The following is a 12,539-nucleotide window of genomic DNA, read 5'->3' on the forward strand; positions in this document are numbered from 1 at the left end:
CAGGGGCGACGCTCTGCCCCTCCGGGGTGTCGCTCTGTCGCAACCAGAGCCACTCTAGTGCCTGGGGCAGAGGCCAAGGAGCCATCCCCAGCAATCGGGCCATCTTTGCTCCAATGGAGCCTCGCTGCGGGAGGGGAAGAGAGAGACAGAGAGGAAGGAGAGGGGGAGGGGTGGAGAAGCAGATGGGTGCTTCTCCTGTGTGCCCTGGCCGGGAATCGAACCCAGGACTTCTGCACACCAGGCTGACGCTCTACCACTGAGCCAACCGACCAGGGCGAAGTAGGAACTTTAAGTGAGAGGAGGAGAGGGAGAGAGACAGACTCCCACATGTGCCCCAACCAGGATCCACCTGGCAACCAAAGTGGGAATTTTCCAGGCAGAGAACAGCCAACCCTTCATCCAACACTTGAATCCTCTGTCAATGTCCAGGAGTCATGTACTTGATACATTCATTGAAGAGACTGCCCTGGACTGAACAGCTTTGGAATCGGATCTTCCATTTTCTGAGCCGCGGGATGTTTCTGTGGAGGCACTCCACTTTTGTGCCCTCCAAGGAAATAAAACAAAAAGAAATCCTTTATTTATTTATTTATTTATTTACAGAGAGAGGGTGTAAAGCCAGTAGCCAGGGCTACCATCACAGCTGCCTGGCCCATGCAGGTTCGCATTGGGCCAGGTTCGCATTGGATTCGGACAGTCGGTAAAGAAACAACCGAGCCAAGAGCTGGTGGGCCATCATCTTTAATCCTAGCTTGCACCCGGCGGGCAAGTAAAAACACACACAGGGCTCCAAAACCCACTCACATTCAGTGCTCACAAAGCTACTGACTTATCCGAGTTTCCTATAATCAAAGGTTTCTAGCTCACCAGCCTTATTCACCTCTGTTCCCCATCTCCTTCTCTCTGCACAAACTGGCTTCTCACTCAGCACTCCACCATCGTGGCCTTTCTCTGCTCTGCTTTCTAATGCTAATCTCAGGAACCGAGAGTGAGAGCGCAAGCTCCTGGTCTGTCCCACTTTATAGTGTAGAAATCCAGACCTTTAATCCAATATTCAAAATAAGGAAGTCTCTAACACAAAGTCACTTATCTGAGGCATGATGGGATTGTACCACCCACATCAAAAAGGGTGGGAAAGGCTTAGTCCTAAAACCAAGCCCCAGGCTACAAGGATCCTGCCTGCCCACAGCCCGCCCCCAACACACATTAATATCCCCTGGGCAACGGGCTTCTATCAGTGGAGTGGACAGTGGCATCTTTAACAAAGTGAGCATAATATAAATATATTTTATCTGCCCAACAGAAGGATAGATAGGGACAGACAGACAGGAATGAAGAGAGATGAAAAGCATCCATCATTAGTTTTTTGTTGCGACACCTTAGTTGTTCATTGATCGCTTTCTCATATGTGCCTTGACCGTGGGGCTACAGCAGACTGAGTAACCCCCTTGCTCAAGCCAGCAACCTTGAGTCCAAGCTGCTGAGCTTTGCTCAAACCAGATGAGCCCATGCTTAAGATGGCGACCTCAGGGTCTCGAACCTGGGTCCTCCGCATCCCAGTCTGACGCTCTATATACACTGCGCCACCGCCTGGTCAGGCAGAAATCCTCTTTTGAAGGACAGTTTTTCTGGTTTCCCAGGGCAGCTCTTACACCCCCAACTCCTCTGTAGGCTTGTTATCCCATCCCATGATTCCCTCCACAGCACTCCCTTCTGAAGGTGCTTCTATTGGTTTTCTCTCTTACCTCCGGGACCCAAAACGCCTCCAGTAGTCCAGGTGGAATAGGGTTCAAGGGACAATTGAGCATCACTCTTTCTCCCAGAGTCTCTACCTTTTAGGAACGTGGCCCTTCCGTTAAACAGACATCTTCTTCCCTGCCCCCTCTGTACGCTACATCTCTTTGGCGAGCCCCTCAACATCTCTTCTCGTCACGTGCCTAGCACAGGGCCTGACACAGAACAGTTCACTTAAAACCTCTGGTTGATGATCTGACTTGTGGTGGCGCAGTGGATAAAGCGTCGACCTGGAAATGCTGAGGTCGCTGGTTCGAAACCCTGGGCTTGCCTGGTCAAGGCACATATGGGAGTTGATGCTTCCAGCTCCTCCCCCCTGTCTCTTTCTTCTCTCTCTCTCTCTCTCCTCTCTAAAATGAATAAATAAAATAAAAAATTAAAAAAAAAACAAAAAACCTCTGGTTGAAACAAACAATGCATAAATGGTCCTGGGACACTATCTTGCCCGCAGCTGGGGCACACCCCATCCTGAGGCCCGCCCCTCCCCTCCCCTCCCAGCGTCGCCCCACCTCCTTCTTCTTGGTCTCGCCCCTCACGTATCCCCTCCCAAATCTTGCCTCTCGCTTTTCACTCGTTCCCCTCAGTAGGGTAACCTCTTTGGTGCCTATAATCCCTGACGTTTCCCTATTGGGAAAGACTTTAATTTTACCTGTTAGCAAAATAGCGATACCTCCGCAGCCATGACCACACCCCCTTCACTCTCGTTCTCGCGCGAACCGGAAGGGATTGTTCAATCCCTAGTTTGTAGGCCCGGAAGTAGACGTGCCTCACGGAAACTGGCTTTGGCCCTGCGGCAGCTGCTGTCGCCGCAGAAAAATTGTTGGAGCTGGCAGCGTAGGAATGGTGAGACTTCGCGGTTTGCCTCTGAGACTTCTGAGGGGAGTTGGGGGGTCAAATGGAATTTCCCAGAGTACGTCCAGGGACGACCCCCGCAGGTTTGGGGCTCCGCCCCGGTAGCGCCCCGAAAATCTGCGCATGCGTGGGCAGGACCCGGCCAGAATCGAGTCCGCGATGATACGCATGCGCACAGTTGGTTTGCCGAAAGTGGGGTGAGCGTTGGCCCGGGAGTTGTACCCTTTTCCCCGCCACCAGCCCATGGGGCTTAAACCAAGGCTGCGAGAGCATCGGGGTTCTCTCTATGCTTTGCTTTTGAGTTACATCATCACGCTTATCCCGAGCCCCTGAATCAGACCTGGATTAATCCCCACCTTGATGTACACCCGAGGGAGAATGAGTCGAGGGCTGGGGAAGGAAGGGAGCGCTGACCCTGCCTCAGTCGGTCCGTGGAACCGGGGTCCTTCGCCCTCTCCCCAGGTGTCAAGATTCCCAGCCGTATTCAATGGGACCGCGTGACAGCACACCTGGGGACTGGGCCGGAACGCTGCGGGAAGAGCAGCCCTGGGCAGGAGCGGGACCGCAAGCGGTGCGCCTCCTCGAGTCCCCAGTACCTGAGTTCTGCCGGGGGCAGTTGATGTACAAGCAGTTTCCAAACTGTGTTTTAGTTTTCCCCAGGTACCACCCACTAAATCTTCAACTGAAGATTTAGGTGGGGGGTGGGGAGATGGACTGGTTGGAATTCTATCTTTTTCACTTATTTGGCCTAGGAGGGAAAGGGGTGGTGCTTTTGACCTGAATAACCAGCTGATGGAAAGAAAAAAGTGAGCCAAGAAATCCTTGTTTCCTGCTAGTTTATATCAAGGCTGTGTTAACCTAAGGGTTATCAGTAGAATTAGTGGGGTCCATCAACTGCCTAATATTTAGAAAAATTACGTTTGTAATATTTCTGGGGTCCATAGCTTTTAGTATATTCTCAAAGATGCCAGTGGCCTCCAGAAGGTCTGATTTATACTGATTTATGAGGGTCATTTTGGCAAAAGAGAGGCTTGTGTCTTCCTTAGCTTATGGGGTCTTGGGGGACCTGTTACAGTATAAAGAGGTGAGTCTGGCCGGTTAGAATCCTGGGTCTCAGGAAGCCTCATTTCTCCTTTGCAGAATCTCCTCTCAGCCTCTACGCTCAGCTGGTCAGAACCCTTGCATGAGCCTGTGGGATCCTTCTGCCTAGCCGTGTGGTTTGGAACCTGTGGCTTTGGGACTCTAAGAGGATGGACAAAGGTAATATGAGGCCAGGCCAACCCCCAAACGTTAGGGCACCAAGCATCTGCTGATTCCACCCCATGCCTGGCACTTAAGTGTTTCGGTCCTGGCTGGGCATTGCCACCTCCCCCTGGGCCAGCGCCACCTATGTACCTCTCAGCAGAGGCCCACAATTGACTGACTTGCTGTTGAGCTGCTGCTCTTTGGCATGGCTGCATTTTGATGGCAGAGGGAGCAGTTATGCTCAGAGCCGGGTATGTTGGCATCACCACTCTGCCCTGAGCACCATGTGCTGCAGGACATGACATGTGGCACCGAGAGAACTGCCCAGCGTGGAAGGTCTGGGCCAGGTCTGAGCCCAAATGGCCAAGGAATTACCACCTTAAAATCTCAAGTGTTAAGGAAGCAGGTGAGGGCCTGAGAGGGGTGGTAGAGGAAGAGGAAGACTGAGAAAAAGACCTATGAGCAGAGGCTCAGGGCTTTGCTAGGCACTTAGGAGGCCTGAGTTAATTACTTCTCTTTTTCTAGATTCTCAGGGGCTGCTAGATTCATCCTTGATGGCATCAGGCACTGCTAGCCGCTCAGAGGATGAGGAGTCACTGGCAGGGCAGAAGCGAGCCTCCTCACAGGCCTTGGGCACCATCCCTAAACGGAGAAGCTCCTCCAGGTAGTAAGCGTTCGGAGGGCCAGGAAAAGGCAGGGGCATAAGGTACTGCATGCCTTTACCCCTATTGAGAATGACTGCCTGAGACCTTAGAGACCTAAGGGTTGGCAGAACCTTGTGGTTTTCCTGTCCATACTAAATCCCTGACTGAGGGTAGGGGAGTGAGATCTTAGGTCTTTGACATGAAATGTTTGTGATGCAATACCCTTGTGTCTCAGAGTGGTGGGGCATCACAGTTTCATTTCTTGACCACTGATCAGAAGTAGTTAGCGCCCTGCTGGGAACCTGCTCTGTTCTAGAGGTATGGTATGTGTGAGTGGGTACTGGGGAGGGGTCAAGGATTGCTCACTGGGTAGGAGTCTCCACAGGTTTATCAAGAGGAAGAAATTTGATGATGAGCTGGTGGAGAGCAGCCTGGCTAAGTCCTCTACTCGGGCGAAGGGGGCCAGTGGAGTGGAACCAGGGCGCTGTTCTGGAAGTGAACCCTCCTCTAGTGAGAAGAAGAAGGTGAGAGATTGAGAGATGTTGTGGGGAGGGAAGAGATGGGGTCCAGCGTCAGATTTTGTGTTTCCCCACAACCTGTCAACTGGCAAGAGTTCTTCAGAGGAGGCTGTGAGAGCCCCATATTGCCCCAACCCCAGCCTTAGATGCCTCCTTATTGGGAGCCCATCTCTTCCTACTTCATCTTTCTTGCTCCACTCCCCACCCTTCAGTGCATCCTGTATCACATTCTGTGTGGGTGGCATGGAGTGTGCATCTATTTTGGGAGCAGACAGCCTGTTCCCAGCATTGCTGGGTGTAAAAATAACACCCAGGTGGCATTGCTTTGGCCCCAGACACTGTACCAGCAAGTGTTTTCCTGGTATCCTCCACCCACCCTCCACTCGGGTTGGGGGTGCCACCAGCAAAGAGAAGACCTCATATGGTGAAGGACTATGTAGAAGTACTCTGGTGGGAGTGGGGGTTAGAAAGCTGAGCTCCCTGTCTGCGCTTATTGTTGAGTAGGGCTGGGGTTGTCACGTAATATGTGAAGCTCTGGGCCTGAAGACCCAGCTCCCCTGATGATGGCTTTGAGCTCATTGTATTCCTGTCTTCTGCCTAGGTGTCCAAGGCCCCCAGCACTCCTGTGCCACCCAGCCCTGCCCCCAACCCCGGACTCACCAAGCGTGTGAAGAAGAGCAAACAGCCACTTCAGGTAACCAAGGATCTGGGCCGCTGGAAGCCTGCAGATGACCTTCTGCTCATCAATGCTGTGCTGCAGGTAGTGCTTCCCACCACAGTTTTCGTGTCGCTCCCCCCAGCCTCCAGTTGTCCCCCAACTAGCCCAGTAATGCCCTGTGGATGGCAAGGGGAGGGTTCTTTACAATGCTAAGGCTGAAACAAACCCCTCTGAGCCTTGCAGACCAACGACCTGACATCTGTCCACCTGGGTGTGAAATTCAGCTGCCGCTTCACTCTTCGGGAAGTCCAGGAGCGCTGGTACGCCCTGCTGTATGATCCTGTCATCTCCAAGTGAGTGGGGCTGGTCCATTAGTAAAGAAGTACTGGGGATACCACCAGAGTTTGGCCCCTGGAACAAAGACAGTTGTATCAGGGCCCAAGGAGGGGGTCTAGGAGGCAGGGTTCCTGGGCCCTTGCATCCCCTGGGATAATACCAAGACCTGCCAGTCTGGGGAGGGGATCTTCTTCCTGCTGCTAACCCTGCTAGTTCTGGCTTGATACCAGAGACAAGGAGATTGCAAGCCAAGGAAACAGCATAGGAGAAAACACCTAAATGAGTGCCAGGAGCCCTGATTCCACCACTGTGTGCACTGTGGTTTGGGGCAAGTCACCTCTCAGCCGTTCCACACAGCCCTCCCACAATTCTTTCCAGCTCTAGCAGCCTAAATTACAAATAAACTTGTCCACACACACCACATACTCTTTCCTCAATCACCTCATTTAATGTCATCCAAATTTGGTTGGATGCTTAACACTTGTCTTCTACTCCATACCCCTAACATTGTTTAAGCTTTGGCCATGTCCCTGATATACCAGGAAACAGGCAGGGCTCGGCGTGCGAGAGAAGAGGTGCTGGGCAGTGGCTAGTGGGTGGCAGCTTTGGACGAGAAGGACAAAGATCCTGGGGAGAGAGCCTCAGCTGGGCTCAGGATCTCCTTCAGGACTGGCCTGTAGGGGGCTGTGCCTTTGAATCTCTTTACAGCAGTGGTCCCCAACCCCCGGGCCGTGGACCAGTACTGGTCCGTGGGCCATTTGGTACCGGTCCACAGAGAAAGAATAAATAACTTACATTATTTCCGTCTTACTTATATTTAAGTCTGAACGATGTTTTATTTTTTAAAAATGACCAGATTTCCTGTTACATCCATCTGAGACTCACTCTTGACGCTTGTCTCAGTCACGTGATACATTTACCCGTTCCACCTTAAAGGCCGGTCCGTGAAAATATTTTCTGACATTAAACTGGTCCGTGGCCCAAAAAAGGTTGGGGACCACTGCTTTACGGCATTCAACATAGAGACTCATTTCCTGAGCTGCCTGTTCATGTTTTGGACTAACCCATGAGGCCACAGATGCCGTGCTAAGCCTTGGGCTTTTCCTATTGAGGGCCTGGCCTTTTGTTCTACATCTCAAAGACCTGCAGACTTTGGGGGAAATAGGAACCTCGGATTGCTTGACACCTTCTCTTCAGTCTTACCCTGACTTTGTCTCCTTTCTGCCTAGGCTGGCCTGCCAGGCCATGAGGCAGCTGCACCCAGAGGCCATTGCTGCCATCCAGAGCAAAGCTCTGTTTAGCAAGGCTGAGGAACAGCTGCTGAGCAAAGTGGGATCGGTAAGGGTGAGGGGTAAGGTTGATGAAGGGTCTAGGCAGGGTGGCAGCTGGACTACCTGGAAAACTGATGTGGCAAGGCCCCATTGCCTGGAAACATCTCCGTGTACGTACACACACCCTTGGTGGACATGGTACTCAGGAAGAGCCAAGCCTGGCTCCCTAGGCAGCTATAGCTGTTGCTTCTTCCAGCTCCTGGTGGGAATGGGCAGGAGGTAAGGGTGGGGTGGTAAGGCAGAGGCGGGAGTGAGAAAACCCAGGTGCCTAGAGCACACTTCTTGCCCTCCAGACTAGCCAGCCCACCTTGGAGACCTTCCAGGACCTGCTGCACAGACACCCTGATGCCTTCTACCTGGCCCGTACTGCCAAGGCTCTGCAGGCCCACTGGCAGCTCATGAAGCAGTATTACCTGCTGGAGGACCAGACAGGTAACTGGCCCCAGGAGCTGGCACAGTGGGTGTGCATGTTTATTTGTGACATGATCTGGGCAGGCTGCCCTCAGTGCCCTGTAATAAATACCTCAGTGGCCCCCCCGTGTCTGGTTCGCCTCTCTTTGCAGCAAAAACCACTTCCTTCTAGAGGGAGGGAAAGTAGCTGGAATGGTCTACAGCTCCATGGTAAGGGTAGCCATGCAGGGATTCCTGGGCAAACGTCTTAACTGGCAGAGTTGTTTTATCTCTTCTGGATTTTGTTTAGACATTTTATAATTACATAAATAATATGTTGTATATTTCTTTTGTTTTAAATTTTTTTTATTTTTTATTTATTCATTTTAGAGAGGAGAGGGAGAGACAGAGAGAGAGAGAGAGACAGAGAGAGAGAAGGGGGGAGGAGCTGGAAGCATCAACTCCCATATGTGCCTTGACCAGGCAAGCCCAGGGTTTTGAACCGGCGACCTCAGCATTTCCAGGTCGACGCTTTATCCACTGTGCCACCACAGGTCAGGCATGTTGTATATTCTTTATGAATAACATTCAAGCATGAGCAAAGTGTGCACCATCCCTCTTACCACTCACCCTTCCTCATTTCCCACCCAAGAGATGATTCCTTTTCTAGGTCTTTCTGTCTTTCCCTCTTTTCACCTTCCTGTCTCTGCCTCTCCTGCCACAACAGTGAGTGCCCTTACACTGCCTGTGGGCCATTCAGAACTCCCCACAAGGATTTCCCACCCAGTCCGTTTGTCCTTCCCAAGGGCCAGAACGCTCCTGCTTCATCTCTTCTCTCCCCAGCGAAACTCGCTCTCCTAGTCAAGGATCAGGAAAGCAGTCCGATTAAACTGCAAGAACACTTGTTACGCCTGACTGGTGGTGGTGCAGTGGATAAAGAGTTGACCTGAAATGCTGAGGTCGCCTGTTCAAAACCCTGGGCTTGCCAAGTCAAGGCACATACAGAAAGCAACTGCTGTGAGCTGATGCTTCCAGCTTCTCCACCCCCCACATCTCTAAAAATCAATAAATGTTTAAAAATATAATAAAATAAAATAATATCTTTTAAAAAAAAACACTTCAGTTAGATTCGGGCTTCAGGGTCAAACTTTCGTAATATAGTACACACTGCTCTTACTTCCTAAATACTGTTACCCATCGCCTTCTAAATTGTTCACATTGTTGTCAAAGGAAGCTTTGGCCATGCCTTTCACTTTACCATCTGGGTCCTGCAGCTCTCACTTTTTAAAAGTATTTCTACAAGAGGATTTTCGGAAATCTTATCAGGGGGAGGTCTCATCTTTCTTTGTTACATTTAACCTTAGCCAGAAGGCTGAAGAGATCTGTCTTTGTTTTCTAAGGATGTCTGAGTATAGTACCCAGCAGGCAGCCCACTTTATTCCTGTAGCTTCCAAGTCTGCTGCTTCCTCAAGCTCAAATGTGAATTCCCACAGAGAGAACGGACACTGGATAAAGTTTATTTTTGCTGTTATAACTAGTTCCTTTGTCACTGTTTTGAAAGTTATTTTGTGTAAACTTGTTAGCTTAAAGGTGTTTTTTTTTTTTTTTTCTTCAAGAGCCTTTTTATGTCAGGGCACACAGAAGTGACCGCCTACTTCTTTCCCGCTCCCCTTCCTGTCTCTCTGTCTTCAGCTCCTGCAGCCAGTGGCTCAGCTGGTTTGAGCATGGCCCCAGGCGGGTGCAAGGTGCATCGGCCTCAGTGCTAAAGATGGCTCCACACGGGCGCATCTCACTGTCTTCTCCTCTTGCTTAAAAAAAACAAATTTTATGACCTATTAACACATTATGACCCACAGTTTAAAAAACACTGGTTAAGGTGGGGTAGCTCCTGTTAGCACATCTTTGTAAGTGGGCATGTGCCTCTTACCCCCTCGCAGGCATGGCAGAAAATGTTCAGGAGCATGTGGTACTTCTGGTTTTGGGGTTTGGAATCGGGAAAGCAGGGCTTGAATGTTGGCTCTGTCCTAAACTAGAATCACATAGTTGAACCTTCCCTCCTGTATCTGTTTCCTCATCTGTAAAATGGAGCTATTAGTAGTTGTTTCCTTACTCAGTCAAAGGCTGTGTGAGAGCTCTTTGCATACTGCAAAGCCCACATGAAAGGTCAACTTCCTGGCCCTGGTTGGTTGGTTCAGTGGTAGAGTGTCGGCCTGGCGTGTGGAAGTCCCAGGTTCGAGTCCCGGCCAGGGCACACAGGAGAAGTGCCCATCTGCTTCTCCACCCCTCCCCCTCTCCTTCCTCTCTGTCTCTCTTCCCTTCCTGCAGCCAAGGCTCCATTGGAGCAAAGATGGCCTGGGCGCTGGGGATGGCTCCGTGGCCTCTGCCTCAGGCGCTAGAGTGGCTCTGGTCACAACAGAGCGACGCCCTGGATGGGCAGAGCATTGCCCCCTGGTGGGCATGCCGGGTGGATCCTAGTCAAGTGCATGTGGGAGTCTGTCTGACTGCCTCCCCGTTTCCAGCTTCAGAAAAATACAAAAAAAAAAAAAAAAAAAAAAAAAAGGTCAACTTCCCTTCCCTTTATAGAAACACCTGCTTTCTGTTAATCCTGAGCATGCTTTGCCAAATTAGCGTGCACCCTAATGTGGCATGCACTCCATTACTTATATTGGATTAACTTCTGTTCATTTTAGCATGAAGCTGATCCCATGAGCTCAGTCTTTACAGTGTGCCCCTTAGTCAGTGGTCGACTCAGCAGCTTGAGGTTGGGTCATAGCATTGGCACTCACCTTTCCTTCATCCTTTGTTCAGTGCAGCCTCTGCCCAAGGGGGACCAGGTACTGAACTTCTCTGACGCAGAGGACCTCATTGATGACAGTAAGCTCAAGTGAGTGGCTGGGACCACAGGCAGGGTGCAGAGAGCTGAGTGCCTCCCGGGGGACAGAGTGCCCAGGTTACCTGCCCTACTTTAAGTCAGAGAAGCTGCCTGCTAGGCCACTCTGCTAAGGGGCTGAGGGAGGTCTTAATGAGCTGAGGAGCACCTGGTGGTGGTGATGGCAGGTGAGCTGGAAGTAGAACCTCATTCATCCTTCTCACCTCCCAGGGACATGCGAGATGAGGTCCTGGAGCATGGTGAGTGTGCCCTAGTAGGGATGGTGAGGGGGTGGAAGCTCCTGCCAGAACAGAGAGGACCAGTACAAGGTGCTGGTGACTTTGGAGCGTTCTTCCTTACCACCCCGCCTCACCCCAGAGCTGACAGTGGCTGACCGGCGGCAAAAGCGAGAGATTCGGCAGCTGGAACAGGAATTGCATAAGTGGCAGGTGCTAGTAGATAGCATCACAGGTGAGGAGGCCAGGGGACCAGAAGGTACACACTTCAACTCTTCACACTATCCTGGGCCCCCTCGTTTGCCTAGCTGGGTACACGGTCCTTTCCCAGCCCCAACTCCTTTCCCCAATAGATCTTGCTCTGGCTCCTTGCCTTCTTCCCCATAGCCCTGAAGGATGGGCTGTCCTGCACATGAATTTCTCCTCTACCAGGCATGAGCTCTCCAGACTTTGACAACCAGACGCTGGCAGTGCTGCGGGGCCGCATGGTGCGGTACCTGATGCGCTCGAGAGAGGTGAGGCAGGCCCAGCCCAGCCCATTCCCATTCCCCCTAAGTTTCCCTCTGCCAGTCTTCCCCTCACTTTCTATGTCTGGTCCCTGATTCTCACCATTCCCTGGACCCCTTCCCCAGTTCTCAGCTGCCAGCCCTTACCTGCCCCATTTCCCCAGATCACCCTGGGGAGGGCAACCAAGGATAACCAGATTGACGTGGACCTGTCTCTGGAGGGTCCAGCCTGGAAGATCTCCCGGAAGCAAGGTACCAGCGGGAAGCAGTGCAAGGATGTCCCCCTTAGCTTCTTGCTGCCCTCTAGCCCTGGGGCTTAGTCTCAGTGGGAACTCTCGTGGATGAGCTGTCATTTCAAGATCTCTAACTTGGGAGTCCTGGGTGTCTTCTAGCTTGTCCCTAGGAAGCAGAGAGGTACACAGGGGCTTTGGGCTCTTTTCTGGCCTTCCTCCACTCCCTCATCTTTTTCTTCTCTATTCCCGTAGGTGTCATCAAGTTGAAAAACAACGGTGATTTCTTCATCGCCAATGAGGGTCGGCGTCCCATCTACATCGATGGACGGCCCGTGCTGTGTGGCTCCAAATGGCGCCTCAGCAACAACTCTGTGGTGGAAGTGAGCTGGGAGGGAGGTGCAGAGGCCACAGTGAGACCTGCTTGGGATGTGATGAGCCAGTATGTGGGTCCAGCTTGCAGTCCCACCTCTGTCCTCAGCCACCCTCTCTCCTGTCCACAGATTGCCAGCCTGCGATTCGTCTTCCTCATCAATCAGGACCTCATTGCCCTCATCCGGGCCGAGGCTGCCAAGATCACGCCACAGTGAGGAGTGGTGGAAAGACCCATGGGCTCTCTCTGGCCTCAGTTTCCCCTGCCATTTCAGGTTCCTAGAGCTGGAAACTCAGGTTCCAGGTAAAACCAGAGTGGGCAGCTGGAGACACAAACGGCCTGTTGATCTGAGCCTCTGCAGGGGGCGGGGCAAGCCCTCAGGAAGCCCCTAGAGGCTGGGACCCTGCAGCTTCCTTAGAGCCAGAGCCCTCCTCCTCTCTGCAGACCACACTCCCCTCTCCCCAGTTCCTACCTTCACCCCGTGTATCCAGCTGATTAGCTTCAGACTTTTCCTTTATTAGTTTTCTTTTGTAAATAAAAAGCACTGAGTTCCAAAG

The 12,539-nt window shown here is 51.8% G+C and overlaps 1 protein-coding gene across 5 annotated transcripts; it reads left to right on the forward strand.

The window, feature by feature from the left end:
- The first annotated feature begins 2,455 nt into the window (after positions 1-2,455).
- Positions 2,456-12,538, forward strand: MCRS1 (microspherule protein 1). Of its 5 annotated transcripts, none has more exons than XM_066257922.1 (15): positions 2,620-2,637; positions 3,787-3,906; positions 4,417-4,555; positions 4,921-5,059; positions 5,655-5,813; positions 5,955-6,064; positions 7,277-7,385; positions 7,672-7,810; positions 10,577-10,652; positions 10,869-10,897; positions 11,016-11,108; positions 11,306-11,388; positions 11,544-11,631; positions 11,865-12,022; positions 12,091-12,538. In XM_066257922.1, exons 2-15 carry the CDS (start codon positions 3,897-3,899, stop codon positions 12,262-12,264), a joined length of 1,506 nt encoding a protein of 501 aa, XP_066114019.1. In that variant the 5' UTR covers positions 2,620-2,637; positions 3,787-3,896; the 3' UTR covers positions 12,265-12,538. The 5 variants fall into 5 exon arrangements, with proteins under 5 accessions (XP_066114023.1, XP_066114019.1, XP_066114021.1 ...); XM_066257924.1 differs by having other exon boundaries at positions 11,865-11,992; positions 12,113-12,538; XM_066257923.1 differs by having other exon boundaries at positions 5,955-6,031.
- Position 12,539: the final 1 nt, after the last annotated feature.

Source organism: Saccopteryx bilineata, chromosome 2 (assembly GCF_036850765.1).
Source record: "Saccopteryx bilineata isolate mSacBil1 chromosome 2, mSacBil1_pri_phased_curated, whole genome shotgun sequence".
In the NCBI taxonomy this organism is placed as follows: Eukaryota; Metazoa; Chordata; class Mammalia; order Chiroptera; family Emballonuridae; genus Saccopteryx; species Saccopteryx bilineata.

Excerpts from the sequence above, each read along its gene's own strand:
- MCRS1 (XM_066257926.1), top strand. The coding sequence starts at position 2,475 with ATGACCACACCCCCTTCACTCTCGTTCTCGCGCGAACCGGAAGGGATT. Across the intron at positions 2,638-4,416 it reads GAGCTGGCAGCGTAGGAATG|ATTCTCAGGGGCTGCTAGAT; the intron begins GTGAGACTTCGC and ends CTCTTTTTCTAG. Across the intron at positions 7,811-10,576 it reads CCTGCTGGAGGACCAGACAG|TGCAGCCTCTGCCCAAGGGG; the intron begins GTAACTGGCCCC and ends TCCTTTGTTCAG.